The 25,499-nt window shown below is 42.8% G+C and overlaps 1 protein-coding gene and 1 pseudogene across 1 annotated transcript in view; both read left to right on the plus strand.

Annotated features, from left to right (window-relative positions):
- Window positions 1-25,499, plus strand: part of LOC146627407 (glutamate receptor ionotropic, delta-1-like) — a 628,504-nt gene that overhangs the window by 16,642 nt on the left and 586,363 nt on the right. The window contains exon 2 of the mRNA XM_085361656.1: window positions 445-600. Coding sequence (XP_085217782.1) covers window positions 445-600 — 156 coding nt within the window. The remainder of the gene's footprint in view (window positions 1-444; window positions 601-25,499) is intronic.
- LOC146627408 (uncharacterized) overlaps window positions 16,404-25,499 on the plus strand; it is a 65,760-nt pseudogene continuing 56,664 nt past the window's right edge.

The raw sequence follows: 25,499 nt of genomic DNA on the forward strand, positions 1-25,499 counted from the left end.
TCTTGATATTAGGTTTTTCTCATATTGTCCGGGCCTAGGGTAGCAGCTCCGACGTCTTTGTCCAAAGTCCGGCATGAACTCAGATTGTTGTTCTGTCCCCCCATCGTGGATATGACTGAAGAAACGATAAACCACGTGTAATTCTTTGATTAGTAGCTGTCATGAGAATGCTTAGCACATTCATACCTTACAGTAATTACAGTATGGCGCTTCTTTGGTGATGGTATACACAACACTGTTAGTGACTGCAGGAGTTCAGTGGTTTGTACTGATAAAGGACCGGAGACCATGTGTTCTAGCTGACAGGAAATTTGAATACTGATTTTTGCTGAGATATTTTTTTTTTTTTCTGTGGAGATAATAAAATGATATTTTGGTGGTATTTTCAGTAGAGCAGTGTTTGAGTCCTTAACCTGTTTACACTTCCTGTTTCTACCTGCCCAGGTGCGATATTTGAGGAGAATGCAGTGCAGGATGATCAGGTGTTCCAGCTCGCCGTGTCTGACCTCAGTCTGAACGACGACATCCTGCAGAGTGAGAAGATCACACACTCGATTAAACTCATCGCGCCCAACAACCCTTTCCAGGCGGTGCAGGAAGGTAAGGCCGCTGCTGCGTTTACGTCACGTGATGGCGGTAGTGTCAGATGATTTTCGACCGCAGTGCTTTCTGCAGTTTCCTGCTTTCCTTGCTTCTTACACTCCTGCCTTGGACTGTTAATCTTTAGATTGTGCGGGTGCCGCCTCTCGCTGAGGTATCCTCACAGCTAATGACCCAGGTATCAACCTCCTAAATGCTGTTTAAATCACGGCAGCTGCAGCCGCTCTGCCAGAGCTCTCAGAGGATGCTGTTTGTCTTTCATGCAGCTCCACAGAGCCCGTCCTTTGCCTCTTCTTTCCTGTTTCTCAGGGTTTCCTCTGAGATTCATTCTCTCCATCTTCTCTCTCTCCCTCGCTGTTTTCCCTGCAGAGGAAGCTAGGGGGAAGCACTGAGCCCAGCTGCACAGACGGCCTCTCGGCTTTGAGAGGAGCTCGTGTGGCTGTGAACACATTTGTTTGTGTGTACGCTCGTGGCTGCAGAAAAGGCCGTGATGATGTGGATGATGAAGCTCAGACTGGAGGATGCTGATTGTTTTGCTGCAGTTAATGACGATGATGTTGATGCTGGTGATGAGACGACTGTTGTGACGATAATGGATATAACTGGTATTGATAATGATGCTGATGAATGTTACAATGGTGCTGATTATAATGTGAGTGTCGAGGATGAGGATCCCTGCAGTGATTAGGATGACGATGATTAAGGGGTATTAATATGTGCGGGGGGGGGGAAGGTGACGCCGTCGCAGACACGAAAGAGGATGAAAGCGTGGTGCTTATGCTGGTATTGCCGTTCGAGGATGATGGTGATGATGCACTTGTTGCAGCCGGTGTTCATTTCGACACAATTTCTTTCTGAAAATATCTCAAGTTCAGCTTCGGTTTTCTTTATTTGCACCCACAGGTAGATCTGGTTTGCAGCAGGTAAGTCATCCATCCTCAAATGCACATTTTTCAAAGCGACACAAACAACAGATAAGTGTATTACAACACAGCGCTGGGGAAAATTGCTTCCACATCATGTAAGATATATAAAAGCTGCGATTTGTTCATCTGAGTGGTGGCTGCTGGAACAAAGCTGTTGTTATACTCTGAACCGCTCAGCACTTTGGGACTTAAAAGCTTTTGTCCAGATGGAAGAAACCAAATCTCAGTGGAGTTGGCAAACAGTGATGAAGTCCTGAAGTGAAACCGAATATCTGCTGTAGTCGTGCCGTGAACAGGGATGTTGGGTTAAGCTGTCCGATCAGCTGATCAGCTTCAGCATCTATCAATTTGACTGAATGAGTTTCTGCTCTTTACAGATGAGGATCCAAACTGTGACACTGAGAAAACAGGACAAAGCAGATTCAGTAGAAGCTCGATAGAATAAAAATGCATAAGCAATGCAAAGAGTTTCTAAGTTTACCTCCACAGACTCATACCAGACACATTTAGGTATGAAAATGATCCAACAGTACATGTAAGCACGGGTAAAATCCTGATTTTGTTCCAGTTGTGGCTGCTGTCAAAAATCAAGCCTCGTCTTGATTGCTGCAGCTTGATTTGTATCAGAGTTAGCCGGGCCTCCATTGCTCAGTCACAGTAAGAGCGCAAGTTTAGCAGATTGTTTACGAACATTTTAAAATCCTTTTAGTTTTAAGTCTCGCAGGCCAGAGCGTAAAAGATGAAAGACGTGTGTTTCATCTTTTGCGCTCTGCGCTGTGACCGTGCAGCGCTTCAGCCCTGTTGTTGTGCTTTAAGTTTTATGATGTGAACGTTTCTGTCCGCACTTTCACATCGTCCATCATAACTTTGGGATGCATCAGCTCATTGCTGTGAGAAATGGACCTCGGTGCTCTGATGTGCGTGGTCTAACCTCCCACGCCTGAAAATCATGTCACAACAGCGTGCATTTGTCTCCGCTGCAAATTAACATCAGCGAAATCACTTTAGCGCCCGTCGCAGCGCTGGAAAGCAGGTGACTAGCTCAGATGGTGATGAACACCTTCACATTAATCAGCTGTAAGACTAGCTCGGATTTAATTGGTCACTTCCTCCAGAAAGCTCATCAGAGTCAGTCAGACCACACAGAACCGAGCTGTCACCTTAATTAGCTTTGTGTTTTCAAGTGGAACTTGAAAAATGTGGACTTCTTCCTTGTGTCAGGGAAACGAGGTGCAGTAGAGGTAAATATAATAGAGAAAATATGGCGTTGAACTTGTTCACTTGAAAGCCTGGACCAGAAGATTTGGATCAGGTGCAAACAGGTGTTTCAGAGGAGCTGCGGTAAAACTGTCAGTTTTGCTCCTGAAGATGGTTAACGGTGGAAAATGAGGGTAGATAAATCTCCCCAGGCTGCATACGCCCTGTAATTTTTAATTAACAGAAATCTAATTACAATATTAATAGCATTTTGATTGTGCTATGAAGTGCACTCGTATTACTGAGTTGACACCACTCTCTCAGGCGGCACCTGATGCTAGCACGGTGATGGTGACTGGAAACAACAGCATGTTGACTTTTGACTCTTCTGTCACGGATGTAAATAAATCCTTTACAGCACAAAGGACTCCCTGAAGCAAAATGTCAAGTGGAAACAGCCCCGATTAAATCACCCTGAGAGCAGATGTTGGGAATTTGTTTGCACTGGATTTGTTCTTTCTGCACACCACAAGGTGGTGTTTGTAGGTGGTGCTGTGTCTATTCAGTCGTGGTGCACATCTCTGCTCTTGAATGCAATAAAAAATAATAAAGTTCCTCTTCTGCTTTTTGGCATCAGATTTTCTCGTGTTTGAGTTTGGCACCAAACTGGATTTTATTTCATTTCATTATTTAGTGCGCTTTGTTGTTTGTGCCAAAATATTCTCCTTTAGAAACATTAACCCTGCAGACAGAAAGTACAGTTTCCCAGTGTGAATGTTTAAATGATGAATAATTAATAAGTAAATAATTCCTGAGATTTCCATGCAGAGGTCTCAAATATAATGTGATGACCTCATCATAATAATCAATATATGGAAAACAGGAGTCAGAGCTTGTTCAGTATTCAGTGAAAGTTTGGAAAGCTGAAAATATTCTCACCGAATCCTGCAGTCGAAATAATTCAGCCGTATGAAAACGTACTTTTAAACTTACAGGAACAAAACATTTTGATATTTATTGACATCATGTTCAGTGACTCAGACACACAGGAGAGCTCATTAGCATGATATCAGGTGGTGTGTCCTTGTGCATTTTAATGGCTGTGACATGGCGCGCATGAATATGTTTGTGTGTGTTTGCATCAGTGCTGCCCCTTCAAAGGGCACGGAGTCGGGTCTCGAGTGGACGGGAGCCACTCACGTTTGTCTGAATCAGATCCGTGTCAGCTCAGCGTGAGACCTCCTGCTCTTTGTTAGAGACGACACAAACACTCATTTTATTTCCTCTGCCAGCTCATCTCATCCTCTGACCCGACAACAGCAGCACAGCAGAGAGCCGTGCTTACATCTGGGAGGAAGGCTTATTTATTAAAAATAAATGGATAATGGCAGTAGTAATAGTTTTAATAGTAGTAAAATCATCTATCATGCTGTACATGCATCTTGTTTTGTTTTCTAGATAACGGCCTCAATAGAAGCCAGAAGTATTAAATTAGATGATCTCTATCGTTTTTAGCTGAGACAACTGCAGGAAGTAAAGCATCTAAGGACAGGAAAATGAGGGAGGGGGGGCAAAGAAACCAGGGACATTAGAAACCGAGGGAGGGAGAAAGTAAAGAGGATGAGTGGGAGACGGGGGAATGATGGTTCAGATGAAGAACAATTAAAGAGGGACAAAAAGGAAGAAGGTATTATCAACACGTGTGTGTGTGTGTGTGTGTGTGTGTGAGAGAAAGTGGCGGGGGGTGGTCAGTGTAAGTTTTTGTGTTGTCAGCTGACTTAGAGCCCCGTCACCTTTATTATTTCTTCTCAGTTTGTGTGCGTTTGTCCTTTAATGTGTAAGATGAGACCTTTGGCCTTTCACGTAAGCCGGGTTTACTTCCTCACTTAATAAAAATATCCCTCTGAATAGAACCAGTCACACAATAGGAGAAACCCAGTGAGCCAGCATGTGTTGGCATCATGAAAGAGGAATAAAGGAAGACATCCGTGTGAATGTAAATGTACTTATTATATTTATCTCTCTACGTGTGATCAAACTACTATGATGTTATAAAACAAGCTGCGCAGTTCTAGACATGCGGATCACTTTTTAAGCCTGTGCAACCTGTGAAGCTAGTGTCAGCTGTTACATTACGACTCCAGCCCTTCACCTTCTTGCTCCAAAAACCCTTCATAGCTGAAACGCTAATGGTGAAGCTTCAAAATGCGATCATCTTGTACCATCGATGGTAGTAGTGTAAGCTAACAGTCTTTGGTTTTCTGCCTCTGAATTCAGCAGCTTTTCTTAGCGTGTTTTTAACTTTGCCACAAAGTCAGTCAGAGTGAGTTCACTTTACAGGAACGTGCTTTCATTCTCATCATGGCTGGTGTGGAAAACCTTTTCTTTACATCTGTGCTGTTTGCAGCTTGATGAGCGTCTGTCTGTGGTGACATCTGAGGTGCTCTCCCAGTGAGAGTGACTGGGAACAGGGAGAACCTAGCATGGCTGAAGACTCTCAGACGAAGCTGAAACTACAGCAAGTAAACTGGATGAATAATACCAGTTCATTATTTTCCCCACATTATGTCTGTTTTCACTCTAATATTGTCAGGTGCCAACAAATGACCAAATCCGAGGTTTTGGTACTGGATCCAAACTTTAGACAAACTTGATTTTTGGTAGATTGTTGCCAAACATGAGCAGATTATCTGCTCATAGACTATGGAGTCGTCACATTACAAGAATGCGACTGATTGACAGAAGCAAAGTCTGAAATAGAAGTCCAATATTACAGAGAAGTATCTTCATGATCAAAACCTCACTGCTGTAAAGAAACTGTGAGAAAACGTCAGTGGATTTAAATGCAAGTATAAATCTATACATCCAACAAGAGTGCGTCTCCTGCAGACAACCCTCGGGCTCTCTCCCGTCGTGCATCCATCCATCCACTGCTCCTCTCATTAACTGCTCTTTCTCACAGAGATTGTCGTAATCAGCCTGTTTACTCTGATAGGAGCGGCTCTTCATCCGCACTCGCAGATACGCAACACTTTAATGCTATCGACAAACCCCCCAAAGGAAAATCTCCCTGAATCCATCTGTCAAACCAATCCGCTTGGATTACACGCCTCGAGTTTTTCAACAAAGACGCCAAGACAGAGAGCTGTTTCTCCACCGACGCTAATCCTTTTAACTCGTATCAGCTGCGTTTTCACTGAAGACGCCTCGTTATCCCGCACGCGTTTGGCTTTGGCAACGACGCAGCGGTGACGCCGGGCGGCCCGGGCCTCTCTGACCCGCCGTCTGTAATGTGATGAACTTTTCAATGCTGCTCACTAATTCTTTAATTGGCTTTTCAATTCAAACAAATTAGGCTAATTGTCTTATTATGATCTGTCCGACTCGGCTCAATAACTGTATAATTGGAAGAGAAATGACTCGACCTGGGAAGTCAGTGATGGAATTTGACGCTTGAGTTTGGCTTTATTCTCAGTTTTCTTCTGTATTGTTGTTTGCACTCGTTTCTCCGTTCACATATTTCTGTTTCCTGTTTGTCTGCACCCTTTCTCTTACTCAGTTTCTTTTTTTTAATTCTTCATTTAATGCTTCTTTGGTCTCGTTGGTTCTTAATTGCCTCTGAAGTCCTTTGTGCCTTTTACAGTTTTAATTATTTGTCTTCTATTGGGTGCTTCCTCTTTGCATTATTAAAGTTATTTTGTTATTATTATTTTTACAGTGCTTCTGTTCGTTGTGGTTACTCCTTAATGTCTCCTACTACAGCCAAACAGTTTTTTCAAACACGCCTCCTACACCAGCGGTCCCCGACTCCCGGAGCACGAACCGGTACCGGTCGATGAGCCGTTTGGTACTGGGCTGCGAGAGTTGAGGCTCAGGTGTGAAATTTATGGTTTTCAGGGGTTTTATCGTTAATAATAATAATAATAATGGATACTTTATTGATCCCCATGGGGAAATTACTTGTTTTTCTCTGCATTTGACCCATTCACTCAGTGAAGCAGTGGGCAGCCCACTAAGCAGGCGCCCGGGGAGCAGTGTGTAGGGACGGTACCTTGCTCAGGGGTACCTCAGGGTAGCCGTTAAGTGGATTCGAACCGCCGACCTTCCGATCATGGGGCGACCACTTTACCTACTGAGCTATCCCTGCCCAACAACTTAACTCGGTTTCCCTGGGTCTTTTCCAGTGTTGTAGTTTTGTGTCTTATTTTGAAAGAAATATTTAGATGTTACCATAGCGACCAGAGAGCCTTAAGGGGCAGAGAGGAGGATGTTACTCTCAATGTTGTTGGCGCATTTCAGGAGGACGCTAATAAAGTTGCACAGTAAATTCCCGTTTATTATATTTACAGAATACCAGTTTTTGTCTTGGTCGTATCATTTTATTTAGTTGTATTTGTCTGCGACACCTTAACAGCTGTTCCAGGAAAATATTGCGTTTCAGAACTTATATTAGTGACGCGTGGACACACACACGCTCTGTTGTTATAAACCGAAATTTGTTTACTTGCTTATTAACTTAGTTGCTTAGTTAAGGTGTGTGTGTGTGTGTGTGTGTGTGTGTGTCTGCCTGCATTGGTTTGAGTGGCAGCTCCTGCTGTTGGATCCCAGCAGACAAATTGGTCTCATCTGTCCCACAGCAGCAGGTTCACACTCAGCCAAGGTTGATCAAGATCAGACGTGTTAGCTTGTGTGCAGCAGGTGGGACTGTGATCAGAGAAACTGGGTTAAAAATGTAAATTGGTTTTATTCTCCATGTTTCTGTTGGATTTGGAGCAGGTTTTTGGAGCAGGTTTTTGCAGCCGTCTGTTGGCCGCTGAACTCCGCTGGTGAGTTCTGTCAGTTTCGATTCTTACAGCAGAGCACCGCCTCTCACCCGAGGTTGGATCATGTTCGTATTTGTGCTGTAAAAGGATCAGAACCAGCTCCTCTGCAGGTTCTGCTGAGCGGCTCTCCAGCTCACAGCAGATCCCTGAAGCAGAATAACTACAGTCGCCAGCTGCAGTGCAAGATGGAGGAGTTCATGCATGTCCAACTGTGGGAGGAGACGTTTCAGCAACACCTGAACATTAACAATGAGAAAAGATTGTTTGCAAATATGTTGCAGATGGCATAGAAAATTAAAATGGGGAAAATGCTTTTTTACTCGAGCACTGAGTGCTATACAACATGCCTCATTCACTCACATTTGTAGAAGCTACCTTCTATCTAATGAGCTTTCTCACATTCACACAATGAGGAACATCTGGAGGACCTTGGGTTTAGTATCTTGCACAAGGATACTTTAGCGTGCAAACTGGAGCAGCGGGGAATCAAACCACCAACCTTCTGATTAGTAGCTCTGCCTGCTGAGTTACAGTCACCACACATACACGTGAGAGCCCATGACATTTGCTCAGGTCACTAGTATGAGCAGAGATGCTGATTGTGTTGGTTTTTAATGCGACTTTGTGAAATGGCACAAACAGAGTTAGAGGTGAGGTGGTTGGGTGTGTGCACAGGAGGGATGGTGGATTAGAGCTGCCAGAGGAAAAGACGAAGACCACAGAAGATTTGTGGATGTAGTGAAGGAGGACATGCTGAGGGTTGGTGTGACAGAGGAGGATGCTGGGATAGGAGGAGATGTAGGCAGATGATCCGCTGTGGCGACCCCTGAAACGAGCAGCCGTAAGTAGAAGCCTTAAACTGGTGCTATGGTCTGTAAGCTCACAGGCTGCTAAGTGCCAAGACTTTCTCTAGAATAGCTTGTTGTTTTTAACCCTATCTGATATTTTTGGATGAAATGGAAGGCCAGGCTGACACGCTGGACTTCAAAAAAGGTTTTGTGGCTTTATGTCAGCCAGCTTTCACAGTCTAGTGTGGAGGCAGCACAGTGATGGCCAAAGACACAGAATGTAACGACTGCATGTCACTGTATCGACCACGTATTGTGCTATCCATGGTTACAATGCATGCATAACAATAGTTAAAGCATGCATGAGGACTGAGCACTGCATGAAGTCTGCATTGTGCCTAACATAAAGCAGAGTTAAAGGGTATGCACACAGCCTGGAAACATAAGCAGCAGGAGCAAATTGTTAGGTATGCATGCTGCAGTGAAGGCATCTGACAGGGACAAGCATAACCTATAAGCATGCACGATAATTCTTCAAAATTGCTTAAAAAAAATCTTTTTCTAGCCGTAGCATTCGCCCCGGTGTTTACGGCCTGAAACATGTTGTCTGTAATACAATATTTAACATCTGAAGCCGAGCCGGCAGCATTTTCTCGAAGATAACTCGGCCCCTAAAGGATGATGTAAGCTGTGTTTTCATGTCATGCACTCAGCATCTGTGCTAACTTCTCACGCTCGTTGCATCTTGCTGTTGATAAGTATGGATCTACAATGCCGCTAATCTGAACTGTCAATTCACTCTGTGGTCTCTGTGCATCCAGACCAACAGCTCTGATGTTTGCTGTTTTTCTAAGCCAGACAGCAGTCGGTAATCACTTCACTCTCTGTTCCGTCCTTGTTAGATGTCAGTGATCCAGCAACAAGGGGATTTGAAGGCCAGACCTACTTTTTTTAAACTGTAGCCCCCAGTAGATGCGCTGAGCTTTAATTATGGCAATAACATCGTTACATTTACTGTGTTAATTTAACCTTATTTATTCTGCATGTGTGGGGTTGGACCAGCACATTATTACCTTTTATTCGCTCACCTCAAGGTTTATGCAGCTGCTGATTGACGCTGCAGATAAAATGCTACCGTTTGTGTGCCAAAACGTGGTCTGAGCAGATGCCTGTCGTCCAGAATTGTTCAAATTTGGAGAATAACATTTTCACTGGTTGATTCCAACTTGGTTTGGTTGTAACCATGTACGTCTGTGTAGGTTCTCAGTCATTCAGGTCATGTAATCTAAGGAGCTTGGAAAGAAACGCTGCTGGATTCCTGTAGGTTTCTTGAAGACTTTTAATCTGAGAAGCTTCTTCAGTTCTAAAATCAAATGCTGGAGAGTCCCAGGTATTCAAGCCCTAGTGGGAGTGTCCCATAAGAGGGTCGTTGACCCACTTGCCTGACCACATGAGCCAAGGTGTGTAAAAGGGTGTGGGTTTCAGGTGAAACCATTGTCAGACCTTGCCTCACCCTATCATGTGACTTATTGAGATCAACTGACCCAAGATGTGACTGAGGCGTTAAGGCATCTGGGAATGATCTCAAAACTGCATCATAGCTCTCAGATAGTTGGTGTCATAAGCCCCGCCCTCTGTTCAAAGACGCTCGTTCACAGTGGTCATAGATGCCTTCTTTCACTCCTTTTTCAAACCATCCGTCTTCTCTATGCAAAATGTGAACATTGGCATTCTCGAAAGAGTGACCTTTGACCTTTAGATGCAGATGGACCACTGAGTCTTGACCGGCAGAGGTGGCTCTTCCATTCATTTATGAAGTGGCTCTCCAATGTAGAGGTCTGAGCATTCCTCTCTGCGTGTACAGCATACACTACGTTGTTTAGCTTGTGTTTGGGATGACCCAGTTTGTCTGAGTGTGTGGCTCGGTCTGAGGTACACTGGGATGTCGTGCTTGGAGAAGATGCTGTCTGATAAACCTGCTACATAAGGGATGTCAGTGTTGTTCTGTTTCTCCCTAGTTGGTGTCTGAACTTGTTTACTGTGCATCTTTGGTGGTTTGATGAAAGCCCAGTTGGGATAACCAGCTTTCTTTACGTGTGTGTGTGTGTGTGTGTGTGTGTGTGTGTGTGTTTTCCCTTCAGGCATTTTCTGCCCGGTGTTGTAGGGCCCTGATTACTCCAAGTTTGTGTACTGGAGGGTGATGGGAATGAAAGCGCAGGTACTGGTCTGTGTTTGTGGGCTTCAGGTAAACTGTTGAGGCTTCCATTCACAGCGCACACGCACAGTCCAGAAATGGCAAACTGTTATCCTTTGGATCTTCACTGGTGAACTTTGTTTCTATCCACTGAGTTTATGTAAACACTGAAGGCTTCTACTTCTTCAGTTCTGAAGAAGGTGTGATTCTTGTACTTGTACCAGTGGCTATAGGTGCTGTCCCTGTGAAAGAGCCAAGAGCCTCACTTTCCACTTTGTCCATGCAAAGGTTGGCTACGATGGGTGACACCGGGGAGCCCATGGCACATCCATGTTTTTGTCTGTGGAAACCTTCGTTGTATTTAAAATATAAGGTGGTAAATCAGAGGTCTAACAGTGTGCAGATCTGATCAGGGGTGAGGCTGGTTCAGTTTTCTAAGGAGCTGTCTTCTTGTTGTTGTTGTTGTTTGACAGTCTCCACTCCTCAGTTGTAGGTATGCAAGTGAAGAGTGAGACCAGTGAAAAATAATGAACACCCAAACGGTAGGAACACCAGAGTTTTACACCAACTCTAAAAATACTTTTTAAGTCAGAATTTCAGAAATGTTCTCATCTTCCATGTTGTATTGAGGAGGTGGCGTGATACCAAGAGGCAAGATTGAAGATGAGGAAGGATGGAAAAAATCCACAAGGACAGTGATTTGAAGCTGAGGCCCAAGGCCGAGCTGCAATTCCTCCTTCACTGCCTCCCACACATGGCCGTGGTTAACGGTTGCAACGTTTGTTAGCTGTCTGAGCACCTCAGATAGTGTTTATGTAACTTTACCCTCTTTTTAAGGATTTTCTTTTTTAAAAAGGCTAACGCTGTAATAACTAAATGATTACTTAATTAACAGTTGCCAAAGAATGTCATCAGTGATTAGCTGACTCTGTGTTAGGCTGTCACAGAGTCTAAGAAAGAGAAAAATTCTCCACCCAAGTCATCAAAAGTACAACAGCCCTTCACACTGAAGCCTTTTAACCAGCAGTGTGATAGAAATGTAATTCTAAGGGGGGACATTTTTTACAAAATAGTGTTTTGGGGCAATGAGCAAACTTCTCAAGTAGTTTTTTTTTTTTTCCAAAAATTGACAAGCAGTTCCAAACATCCATTTTTCATGTCCCTGTAGAGAACTGAAATTTAGATAATGGTACAAAATAGCTTCACAAATAAAAGCCAGAGACAAGTGTCTCAGAAAACGCACGACTGCTCATCTGACCAGGGAATGCCTCGGGATCCTCCAGGAGGAACAGGAAACTGTTATGATTTGAAATAGTCTGCTGCAAACTTCAGAAGTGGAAGATAATGGATCATCCATTTGGATTTTATTAATGCATAAAGTTTGGTGCAGGGCTACTTGGTGCTGATGCAGAGAGCTGGAGCTGCTCTTCAACTCACCTAAGTTTGGTCACTGAACTCCAACTCTGCATGATTTGTCATCTGGATGCTTTTTGGAAGATTTATGTGACACATATTGAGAATTCTGAAGTTCTGCAAATGTAATAAATTCTTTATTCTATTTGCAATAATTTGCAAGGAAGGATCCAAACACGACACCCTCAGACAGTCAGAATAGAGGAAAACCCCAAAAATTAACACGTTCTGACAAAGACTGGAGGAAACTGGAGCTACACGCACACACGTCAGGTATTCAAATCGTGTGGGGACATCTAATTGACATATTGCTTCCCCAGCCCCTTACCCTAACCATGAAAAATGAATGCCTGACCCCGACCCTAATCCTAAACCTAACTCAGTTGTAACCCTGACAGTAAAACCACATTTTGAGTCTCAAAAATGCCTTCAAATTTGTGGGGACTGGGATTTTGGTCCCCAAAAGTAAAGTAAACTTCTGATTTTTGGTCCCCACAAAGATATGAATGCACGTACATGCACAAAATCAGGACTAATCATGAGTGGGAAACTTTAAACAAGATAAAAGGGAAGGAAAACTGATTTGATATACAAACACAAAAACTAGAATAAAGTCAAAGTAATTTAGACTGAATTATGCTGTGTATCATGAACACATTTAAAATGTTGTACAGTAACCGCAGCTATAATTTTAGAGTATGAAGTGTGTGATCTACATAAAATCCTCCTCGTTTTTTCATGTAAAAATATCACTGCACTGTTTTATTATGCAATAGATTTTCCTGCAGGAGAGCACATATTAGGCACAAAAGTCTATAAGAATGCTTTTACTGACCTTATTCATTAGATCGATTACCCATAACGTGACTGAGCTATATTAAATACAGGTTTTTTTTGCCATTCTTTCCTACTGTGAGATTCACAGCAGGATGGTGACTATTTTTTCTTCTCCCACGAAGGAGCTCACACTGGCTTCATGTCACCTTACCATAATAACAGTTTGAGAGAGGATAATGCTTTAGCAGTATTCGGTTTACTCTCGGTAGACTTTCTGCACGGGGAAAAGCCAGATGTGGTCACAGAGCAAGTCTCGCTTCTGTGGTGGCAAAAAGCGTTTTCAAGTTCATGCATACTGATGAGCTCGGCTGGATAACACGAGGAGGCTGACATTTAAAACAAAAGGTGCTCACGTCAGATCTTTCTCTTTTAAAGCCAATCTGAAGGAGAAGATACCCACGATGTTAAAGAGATCATCTAAAGTTCCCCGAAGGTCGTTTGATGTAGTTAATACCGTTTTTGATAATGTTATCAAAAGCGTCCTGCGGTTCCATGACACGGAAATCCTTTTAAACTCTTGACAATGCTGTGCGATAATTTTATTTTTTTTTTTAAAGCTTTTTTTGTCATCAGTGTTAAATTTGAATTTAAAGCCAACACCCACTAAAAACACAGCACATAAAGCCAGAGGTGAATATTTCATAAACGTTAATGCGTTTCTCATGTAAACTATAACAGGTTTGTATGCAAAGGTCTTAAAATGGGCCATAAATCCTTTTCTAGCCTGTAATGGCTCCACTTTGATTCTAACAATCATTTTGTGGGAGATGGAGACACGTTTACAGCAGCCGAAATCTCATTTATGGAATGAAAGTCGTCAAAGTGAACAGAGCCATTCCAGCAGTTAGTTCTGTCTCCGAAAACACAGCCCAAGAGAAACCGAAGGCTTCCGCAGAAACACCCAAACTGGCTTCATTAGCATTCCGTGCTCTGCTTTCATATGGCAATTACTCACCATTAGCTTGTTTTTGTAGTTTATCAATGGCACAATATAATAACAGCTAAATTATCCTTGATTCAAAGTGCCATCTGTTTATTCTGTGATGGAGGCTTTTACTCTGCAGCTAGCTGGTTGTTATTAATCTCCAGGGACTCCTCAAGAGTCAGATCTGCAACTTGCCCTCCCCTGAGTGAGTTCGACTTTCTGCAGGGCGAGAAAGCAAGTAAAGAACGGATGATGTCGCTCGGCTGCTTGCATCCTGTCAGTTTGTCTCCGTTTTGGCTGAACTTCTTTCTGCCTACCTCTGTTTCCCCCTCTTTCTCCTAAAGCTCAATCAAACCTGTCAACCTCCTTGCTTCTGCAGTTTGTCACGCCCCTTCACTCTCACTGTATTTGCAGAGATTTCAGCTCACGTTTGGGAAGAGTGCCCTAAAATCTGTTTCCTGATGTCTTACTCCTGCAGTTATCGGTTTGATTGTGTTGTAGATTTGGCCACAAATTTGCTCTTTTTGCATAGAAACACAGGACCGGGCTAACCCACCTGCTATCTTAGCCTCGTTCAGCTAAAGCTAACTCTACACCAGTTGAAAAAACTACTGCCAACAGGCATCCATCAGACTTTAGCACAGATATATTCTGAGTTCTGGGTATGAATGCAAACATGTACCCTTTATTCAGTTATTAGAAGTTTGTGCAATGGAAAGTAGTTAGTGGATTCATCCCTCAACATCCCCCAGGCCACTGGCAACCCAGCTAGGGTTTGATATTGGTTGTATACTAGGGTTGGACGATATGTAAAAATTTTCCAACCAACAATTGTCAGTCCAATAATCAACGATGGGCAATATATTCGTGCATGCGCAGACTTTTTGATGGGCGGAGCAATGTAATCATGCACTGACTGATTTGTGCGTTTACAACACAGAAGAAGTCCAAACATAGATGAACGAACTTTCCCCCCCAAAAATTAACACGTTGATGCGGTGTTGAATGCGATTACGATTTTTAACTCAACCCATCTAGAGCGCACAATGAACAAACTTTGAACCAACAGCCAGAGACATTTCTGGGATTTTGAGTCAGTCTGCGCTCCAGATGGGTTAATTGTTAATCGTGTTAGTCGTGATGATGACGCGTTAACGCTGACAGCACTAAAAAAATTAAGTCACCAATTTGGGATTTCTTTGGCTTTAAACCAAATATAAAAGAGGTAAACCTAAGGATGTAACCAAAGCGGTGTGCTGCTTGTGCAGATGTATAGTGTGAGCAAAGTACTCAAACACGACTAACTTGCATGAGCATGCACGTGTCCACTATCTGGCTGAGTATGCTAGGCTAGCACCAGCTTCTGCAGCTCCATCAACAAGCATATGGGCGCACTCTGAGGTGGGGGCATTTGCTCGCAGATGAAGAGGGTGTTTCTGTTGACTGCTTCTATTAGCTCCATCATTATTAGCAAACTTACTCATGGGTGAATAAATAAATCACCCTTGAAACAACAATTGACGATTGGACGAATATATTGGAGCCCATCTCCCAACCCTATTTAGGTTTTTTTTTAAAATAAAATAAAAAAAGTCTTGATGCATCAAAAGGAAGTGAAAAATACAAGTCAAAAGACTGATAGGAGGTAAAAACCATGTCACATGACCAACCAGAAAGCCGTAAACACTAAATGCACACGTTTTCATAAAGTCAGTGGATTCCATACTGACAGCACTCGACAGTGACGAGCTTAAAAGGAGTCAGTCAGCTGCTGAGTAGAAGCTGCACGTTCAAGTAAAACCCAAAAGAAAAATATTAGAAATGGTCCTCTTGACTTTTTCTTGAATGAATAATGAATGGGGTTCGACTTCATCCATGTTTTATGTCTGTTTGAGCTTCAAGCTCCCAAAATGCCAGTTTCTTTGATACTTACACAAATCTTTTCATGACACCACATTGTGAATACGCTTATTTTCCCACATAGCTTCTCATGTTTTATTGTGCAGATTCTTTGTAAATGGGCCTCTCCATTATCTCCGCGTGGTTCCTCCTCCAGTCTGTGACTACAGTTTGGTCCAATACCATTGCTCCATAAACTCTGTTCTGTCAATAGCAATAGCCGTAATGGCCTGTCCTAAACTGCCCAACTCACTCATACGTGGGGAATTTACATCAAGCCGCCGTAAGACCGCAGGATCTGCAATGGGCTCATATTTTCTGTTCGTCAAAGCTAACTGGAGATGGGCTGACAGCAGTAAGAGCTTCAGTGGTATCATAGATCAGTAGTGGGCCATCTGCTTGTCATTTCTGATTGGGGACATAAATGTAACGCTCTGTCTTTTAAAGTCGCCGGTGACCGAGGATATTCAGATGGGAATGTCCAGGAGTTTGTACAGAGGTGAGGAAAGAAAGCAACGCTGCCAAATGGGGATTATACATTTTTCCTTTTAATTCTACTTGAGTCAGTTGATCTGTCCCGGCTCTGTGAACCACAGCTCATTGTTCTCACTTCACACATGCAGCTACTAAACACTTGAACTAATTAAATGGGCTTAATTTGCCAAATTTCTACAGCAGGCACAATTGGGTTTAATACTGTGATGGCCGGGGCCACTCAAAGTGTTAACAAGCTAGGATCAAAACCACAATTGCCTTATTTAAAACAGCAGCCACCCAGCTGGCATATAATATCTGTAGGCGATGAAAGGCAGGGGAGACGACGTGGTGGTGGAGGTGGTGGTGCTACGGTTGGTGGTGCTGGCAGTGAGGAACTGTAAGGGTGAGACTGTTAGAAAAATAATGAGCTGCGTGGGTTGTCTGTGTAACAGCTGCTGATACAATGCATCCTTTCCACAGCTTAATTGGCACATAACAATACTGTAGGGGCCCAACTTTGCCCAAAAGCACTGTTTTAAAGTATAGGTACATCTTTCCAAAGCCTGTCTGAAGTTTCCATTACCACCCACTGTGGGTTCGTTAGATAGGTGGGTTAACTTGAAACTAATTTTCTGATGGATTTGAAGTGTACAAAGTAAGGATACGGTGATGTTTGTGGAGCAAGTCACAGCGGTGCCGTGGCTCGTCACTGGGTCCTCGAAGGTGCTGCCGCTGTGCCCTTGAAAATAGAAGCAACACAGCATTGCATGTCGGACCAGATGGACTGTGAATCAGAAGGGTGTGAATGACAGATCCTGGGGAGCCCTGCCATCACAGTACCTGCAGACATGTCTTAGTGCCAGATCACAGGACACCTTCAGAGGTCGTGTTGTGTAGGGGCCTCAGGAATTATTCATTTTCTCTTTGATGTGAACGGTTTTCAGTTTAGCTGTTGGTTACTTAGTAACAGCTGCCTTTTTGGCTTTAGTGGGAATTATACAAATGATGAATATTATTGAAGCAGATCTCCAAAATCTGAGGTGAAGCAGGGCAACGTCGTGGTGTTGTGTGACTGTGAAGAATGAAAGTACAAACGCTGTTACTTACACCTTTGGAAACACTGGGCTTTAACCTCTAGGTGCCACGAATATTGCTTTTTAAAGGTGTTTTTACATTTTGCTGTAATCGCAGCAACCTTTCACCTGCGTAGGCTCTGCAAACACACATGGACTTGTTACTAGAAAGTGCCTTGAGCAGGACCAGAAGGGTATTTTCTAAATCTTGTAAGCCGCACCAGGGACTAAAGCTGTGTAACTCGGTCCACCCAGCTCAGGGACTGTCTCGCGTTTGAGATGAAGGCAGTGAGAATCTCATGATGGGACACAAAATATTCCAATAAATAAATAAAAAGCTTACGTCATGCTCTGTAACTGGCTGCTGGCTTGCTGCACAGTCATTTTACAGTCTGGTGATTATTACTTGGCCTGCCAGAAGGATTTGTTTTGATTCCAGCAGAAACACCCAGTTCATTTATTTGGATGGTGGACCGTCTTTATTTACAGTGATGACACGCTCTTCTGCTTCCCAGCGGGAGGGAAGGGCTTCGTGGGGGGAGTGGATCAGAGGCCCACGATGCTTCTGACAGATCTGCTCTGGCACAAACATGACAGATGAGATTTACAGAGTGGTTTGCTGCGATTTTTCAAGCATCTGGATTTAACACTGCTGAAGGGGGTTGAGTGGATGGTGGCGGTGAGGGACTTGGAAATTGGTTTGACTTTAACTCTGTGGTGTAGGAGATTGCAGATAAAGAGTTTGTTTGATGTTTTGTTTTCTGAGACTTGGCTCACTTTAGAAGAAAGCACATCTCTGTTCTTGTGTTGATACACTTCATGTCCTCGTTGTTTGCCTTGCAGCCTCTCTTTGCCACATGGAGATGAAAATGCTCTGGGCGGATAGGTAGATGAGGTTGAGGTCATTTCCTGTCTCTTTCAGACATTTTTAGCAACCAGTGTGGCAAACTGATAAGAGCCCCAGCCGGACCTGTCTTGACATACTAAAGAAAGACGTCAAAGTGTTACAGCTGGAGCTCAAGATATCAACAAAGAACATACAAAGCAACACATCACCTCATCTGGGCTTCAAACAGTCAGGTAACCATCTGGAGCTTAATTCTAAAAGATGTAATGAATTTTTTTTTGGCATTTATGGTTTATTTGCAGCACTGTTCTGTTGGACTGAAGTATTTAAACTACAGTACATGAGGAATTCAAGTTATTCTTTCGAATGAAGAAGCAAAATTAAATATAAAATACAAGTGTTACCAATCGGCATGTTATATTCTCAGTTATTTATCCAGTTATTAGGCCTGTGAGACGCAGATGAATAGTAAAATATAACAGTCAGAAGCCAGATTACAAAAGATTTTTTTTGGTAATCGACTCCTCGAGTTCTGTCAAGTGAGTAATTATTAATCAACTAATTGATTCTGCTTTAGTCGGATGGAACCTGCCAGATGTTGTAATTGTAGCTCTGTCAAACGAGATATTTACCATTTGCAGATTTGGAAGCACCACTGGATACATTTATAGAACATAAATAGTGACATCACATAAAGTAGTGGAAGTGAGTTTTTACATGGTTCTTATGTGCAGGAATAGAGGATGAGTGTCTGACACACACACGTCCATCTGCCAGTATCAAAGTATTTAAGTACTTTAAACATACAGAAACTCAGACGTGCTCTTTGAAGCCTTGAGATCAGGACCTGTCTTAGATGTACTCCACCTCTTGTCGCTGGGAAGGCTCCAGCTCTCCTTGACCCTGAACTAGATGAGCTGAAGATGGATGATCAGGAAGTAGATCAGAGTAGAGAAAAGAGACACAAAATTTCTCTGAATGTGATTAAAACAAAGAATTTTGACTCTGAGACACATCATGGTGAAAGTGTGGGCATGTACACTGAGTCACATGATATCACAACAGTAAGCTTCATTCAGATAAAGGTTCATCATCATCATCTTTATTTATGAAAGAAGAGTATGACTCTACACAATGATGACCTGTATTAGTGTTTCTCAGCTAGCTAGTCCAAACGGCGTGCACTCAAAGATGTTCTGGGGATGAATAATTGTGTCTTCTGAAATGATCATTTTTAGTGACTCAGCAGAATCAGGTGATGCAACAGTCCTACCAGGTCTGAGATGAGCCACCGCGCCGTCCTTCCTGCCCAGGGCGCTTTCGTTTGTGTTTACGAGATCCTCTGTGAGAAACATCGAGAAAGAGAATGAGATGAAAGCGATTAAGCCTTGAAGAATACACTGTAAGAATTACCTCGCCGCTTAGCTATTGCCGCAGCTTTGCAGGCAAGTGCTTCCAATTATCCAGAACATGCCCCGCTGGTTAAACAGTGCAATTATCAGCAAGATGGAGTCATCACCTCAGCGAGGCTCGGACGGCGCGGTCCCGGTCGCCCCGCGTTCTTCTGATTTATTAACCTCTCAGAGGCAGGAGCAAACAGCCGAGGTGGATGTTCATGAATCATTGTTGGTAGAAGCCCCCCGAAGAGCACAAGTGTTACTGCGGTACAGCAAAACACATTTTAAAAGTCATTTACTTTGAATGGCTTTTATACTGAGGCGACACAGCGTAACACGCCATCGCTTATATACAGAAGACAATAAATGCAAGTGAAGCAATAACTATCCAGACAGCACGACGCACGCAGAGGAACTGATGGAGAGCGGGGAACAAACAAACAGCAGCATCAGACAGATGAGTGAAAAACAGGAATATACACGGCTCCATTTCTGAGAAAGAAATGGGGAAAGTGCAGTAAGGGCATTATTATATACAAACTTGCATTTCTTAACTTGACAGCAGTCTTATATCTGTCACACATGATACATAACACATACTCGTCTGTACCATTTTACATCATTCTGAGCAGCTGTAGAGTTGCTGATCAAAGTGGTGTACAGCAGCCGCCCCCAACCCGGTACCGGTCCGTGAGTCGATTGGTACCGGGCGTTTTTATCGTTAACTCGGTTTCCCTGGGTCTTTTCCAGGGTTGTAGCTGTGTGTCTTATTACGAGTTACCATAGCGACCAGAGAGCATTAAGGGGCAGAGAGGAGGATGTTACTCTCAGTGTTGTTGGCGCATTTCAGGAGGACACTGCTAATAAAGTTACAGTGAATTCTCGTTTATTATTATATTTACAGAATGCCACAGTTTTTGTCTCGGTCATATCGTTTTATTTAGTTGTATTTGTCTGCGACACCTCAAAGGCCGGGCCGTGAAAATATTGTCTGACGTTAAACCGGTCCGACTAACAGTCGCAAAATCAGCAACAAATATTCATATGAATCAAATAAAGCAAAGTAAAGAGGACTTTCTGGATAATAAAAGTCGGGGAAATCTGGTAAGTAGTAACAAAATACTAGAGGGTAGATAATCCTGCTACAAAGTCTAAAGGCACACATGGTTTAGTGGTTAGCATCCACCTGTAAATCAAAGCAGCTACACCCTAACTCTTCTCTAAATTTGTCCCCAACACCAACTTAAATCCTGAGCAGGGAGACATTTTGGGAGGCTGTGGGGACTGACTCAGTATTTGTATTTGGACAGCAGCATAACTACACACTGAAATGACTCATTGGTCAACTGTCCAGTTACTTCTGAGCATGCATTAAACATGTGCAGCTCATTGGGGTTTAATTACTTCTGTTAAACCCCTTTGATTAAAACTGAAAGTCTGCATTTAATCGCATCTCGATCGCTTTGTTCCGGAGCTCTTGGGACGGTGTGTAGAAGCAAAGTGAAAAGTTCACTCACAGTGAACCCACATGAACGCCACAGAATCACCGTCGGTCCGGGGAAAGTCCTGCTCTCAGCTGTCAAAGCCTTTTAATGGTGGTCCTGAGATTTCAGCTGAATCATTTATGACTTCACCGTGTCCACACCGAGCCAAGTAAGCAAGAAAGCATAATGTTTGCTCTGTTTTTGCTCCCGCAAACAGCCGACCCTTTCAGCAATCATCTGCAGAGCTCAGGCCTCTTTCTAATTTGCAGCTTTTTGAAAACTGTGACTTCTGCTCGTCATGACTATGAAACACACATGAAATGTCCGTTTCTGTGCTGCCTGGAGAATGATCTGAAAATGCTTGTCTGGGCTTTCCTTATCCATTAGTGGCTTTAGATGGCAGAGTGTGGTCTCCATCTTTTCCTTCAGCCCATGACCGTCTCATTATTCCTCCTCTTCTAGTATGCCTCCTTTGTGAATCTCTCATCTGCCTCTCCCTCCCCCGTTTTCCCTCTTTTGCCCCTCACTCTTTTCTCCCCCTTTCCTCTCCCACCGGATTTCTCTGTGTCGCTCTCGCTGCAGGAACTCTTTGCTTCATATAAATGAGCTGCTCATTAGTAAAGCAAAGAGGCGACCAGCCAGCCAACCTCCTGCCTCCTGCAGCCAGTCGTACACTTCGCTCTCTCACCCGCTCTCTTCCTCTTGTGCTTTCTCATACTCTTTCCCACACTCGCAGTGCGACTTTATTTGCATGATGAGCAGACAATTGATATGCCGAGGTGCACGGGGATCTTTCCAGAGAATCCGGAGACATAACAAACCTTTCAGAGTCGCTCGCATTATTGCCTGTCCCAGCAGCATTATTGGGCGGGTATTCTCAAAGGGTTCACCCAAACAAGTTTTTTCAATTACTTCGAGTCATCTGTAGCTTTATGGATGTGCATACAAACACAAGAGACCATAGACTGACTGTATCTGTTCTGCTTGCCAAGTGCACATCATTATTTTCCCCGTCTCTTATTTCTATCTTTGAATGGTACCACTCATTTGTTAAAGTTAACATTGTTAACACTGAACAACAGTGGAGCCATTTAGGGTAAAAAATATTTAATCCCTTTAAATCTGAAGGACAGGCAGGAAAAATATGCACCGTAAAAAAAATGACTCCTTTAATCAATAATGGGCAGCACTGTGCTCATAAACCTTGAAGTGAATAACTGTAAAGAGCCTGAAGTGATATTTAGCTCAATTCTAACAGAGCTTGTGTAGGTCAGCAAACTTTTTTTCAATGATGAACTTGTTGAACTAAAAAAAATGATTTCACAATAAAACTCAAACTAAACTTAAAGCTCACAAGTTGACAGAGAAAAGAAACAGTTTTGGAAATTTACAAGATTAAACCGGATAAATTTGAGGAAAAATATAAATTCACAGAAAAAGAAACAAGGAGAATAACTAAAAAAACAAAACAAAAAAACACTTCTGAGAAAAATAAACATCCATTAATCACTGATCATTAAAAACCTGGAATATTTGTTCTATGACTACATATACATGGCTATGGAGGCCCGTTTCCGCCACTTAAAAAAAACAACAACTTATTAACTCAAAATTTTGAGAAAGAGAAAATGACATCATTCATGTAGATTACTGCTAAGAGTTGCTTTTCTCAAAAGTCAATGAGCCGAAATTTCGAGTTATGGATACTTTTTTTTTTTTTTTTTTTTTTTTTTTTTTTTTTGAAGTGGCAGAAACTGGCTTCCATACATATGATTTAAAATAAAAAGTACAAAAATTCTTTCACATGGTGTAAAAACACTGGTTGCTGGAATATTTCATCATTGGCAGGGAAAAAACAACTTTAAGAGAAAAACATTAAAATATTTAGAGTAAAAAAAACTCCCTAATGTAGAATCTCCTGAATTTCCATTTTTAAAAAGTAAATATGGTAAAATGCAGACAATTTTCCTTCAATTCATCTCTAACACTGAGCACCTTACATGTTGCTAACACTACATCACTGCGTATATAGAATAAATTTTTAGCGGCCCTGATGTGGGTGGATGAATATTGCCTCCACCCTCATGTAGTCACTCTGTCACCCTCACATGCTGCAGATGTTAAAGGTTCCTGCTAATTTTGCCGTGAGGCAGACGGCTGGTGCACTCGAAACCAGGTTACGCTTTAATAGATAATCACCATTATTCCAGCTCTTGGTATGTAAATTTATAGTGAACAGCAGCCTTTGGAAAGTGCCCAGCATGTTGAAAGTGCCCAGTGGGGTCACTTAATGGAGTCGGGGTGAAAATATAGCTTTCAGAAAATGATGGGTATAAAGAGAGGCCATTAACATGTACGCAACACAGTATACAGCAGATAGAGCTGTACTTATGCAGTCTACTGAAGCTCCTCCCTATTGTTTAACTGCGAGCATGTGAAAACATGAATAATGAGTCACAGACCAGCCCCACAGGGTTTGAGTCACGCATGCATTCACAGTCGACATGCAGAAATATTTCATACATCTCAGGGAAAAAACCCATCGGGCTTTCAGTTTTACACATCGGCTGGCTGTAGCCACTGATATCGACGTGCAGCATGCACTTCCTCAACGCCTTCAGTCTGTTCACCGTCTCCTGAGGCCTGCGCAGGGTCAGGATAGTACAGTCAGCAGCCAGCAAATACTAAACAGGAAAAAAACTGCTAATGCAGTGTGACTAGTAGGAAATGACCGTTTCAGCTGAGGCTGGAAGCTGGGCTGAAAAGTCATGTACATTTTGTGCATGTCTGTCCTCAGGTAAACCTGGAAGCTCAAGATTCTGCTCGCTGTTGTTGTCAACCTGCATTTATTTGAATAACCAGCAGTTCTTTGGTTGCAAGAACCTTTGGAAGTCTATGGGAAACTATTGTTTTGGCCTCAGTCACTAGTTGGAGGTTGTACAGATTGCAGCGTGAGTTAATTCTCAGCTATAGTGATTGTTAGAAGGAGAAAAAGAGGAAACAAAAACACTGGCTAATGACTTTTCAATCACAACTTATCAGCAGATGAAGCTGATGGAGTGTCCTTAAGTTTTTCTGCCAGATCCACTCCTCATTGTGACATCCAGTTTCTAACAAACAAGGCAAAAACACTCTTGTAATGCCCTTGTAATGGCTACATGCATCTTTTCTTTGGTACCTCGGTCTATGAGGATTGGGCTTTTCAGACACACAGGACATGTTTTTACTCCTAATTAGTTTTAATGTCAGACTTTACATTTGATGATTTCAGGATAAATTAACAGACCAGTCTTTAAGGTAAAAATATCCTGTCATGTCATGAAATGTTTCAGATTTTCTTTTTTCTAGATGGAATACTGAACGTTAGGGGACATGTGCTGTTTAACCAGCCGAGCAAGAAACATAAAGATAAGAGAAAATCACACCAAACGACTTTTCCATTCGCGCCTGTCATGTTCCATCTTTTTGTGAGAGGATGATGCACAGACACTGGATGAATTTACACTTATTAGGATCTCAGTGGATGTTTGCTTGTCCGGACTCTTGTGCCAACAGTCAGGTTGGCTTTGATTGGAGGATGTGAAACCGCCACGAGACCAGTGCTCAACATTGGAGAGCAACACACACTGACAGCATATGGTCTGCGTGCAACAGCTTAGCTAGCATATTGGCATCAACACCTTGCAGTGACATCAGGACACAGAATGTCTGACAATTCTGGAAACTGAGGAATTTTAAGGCATTTTCTGCACAATAAGCAAAAACTGAAAACAAAGATTCCAGAACAGCTTGGAAAGCTTCATGGATCAATCAGCACAAGGAGCTTGACTTTTCATGCCTCGTGCACTACTGATAACAGTTTTTGTGTTTTTTCCTTATTTGCCTCCAACATCTTGAACAGCAGTGAAATACTTCAGTGTGCTCTGTTTATTAATCATCTGTTTTCATGATTGCATCGTCTACAATCAAGCTGTCAGACATTTTTAGCCACGAGAGGCGGTCTAATTGGAGCACACTGCGTCAGAACTGGAGAGGATCCTCAGACTTTGATCTTCTGACATATCAGCGGTGCAGTGATTGACACTGAGGAACGCTGCATAAATAATTTTAGTTTCTGGAGGAGCGCACGCATAAAGCAAACACATTTTTTGACCTTAACTCTTTCCTGGTGAGTTGAGTCTCAGTCAGGAGTTTCAGGTCTTATTTAATAAAACATGATGTTCATTTTACAAACTCTGATCCCACTGGAGTCATAAAGAATAATAAATTCAACTATTTTTCTTACAATGTCATTGAAAAGTCACTACCATATGCATGTACAGTGTGCCTCAGCTTGCATTTAAAACACAGACGGTATTGGTCAGAATTCTGAATCAGAGTCCACGTTAGCGATTCGCAGTGACTTGGTGTCAACAACATTTAAATGATGATGGGCGAAACCCTCTACTGGCCATGCAAATTGATCAGGTCCTGAGATAAAATCCTAACTTTGACACCAGCACTTGAAGCGACTCACACTTAGGCAGCGTCCGCTGGAACATCCAACCATCACGGCTTCAGAGTGAATATCTCCATCTGTGGACGTAGCTGCAGCTTGAGGTTTTCAGGCGTGTGAGAGG

Source organism: Diplotaxodon limnothrissa, linkage group LG8, assembly GCF_057381915.1.
Source record: "Diplotaxodon limnothrissa isolate DT_005_m linkage group LG8, D_limnothrissa_male_GT1.1, whole genome shotgun sequence".
Lineage (NCBI taxonomy): Eukaryota > Metazoa > Chordata > Actinopteri > Cichliformes > Cichlidae > Diplotaxodon > Diplotaxodon limnothrissa.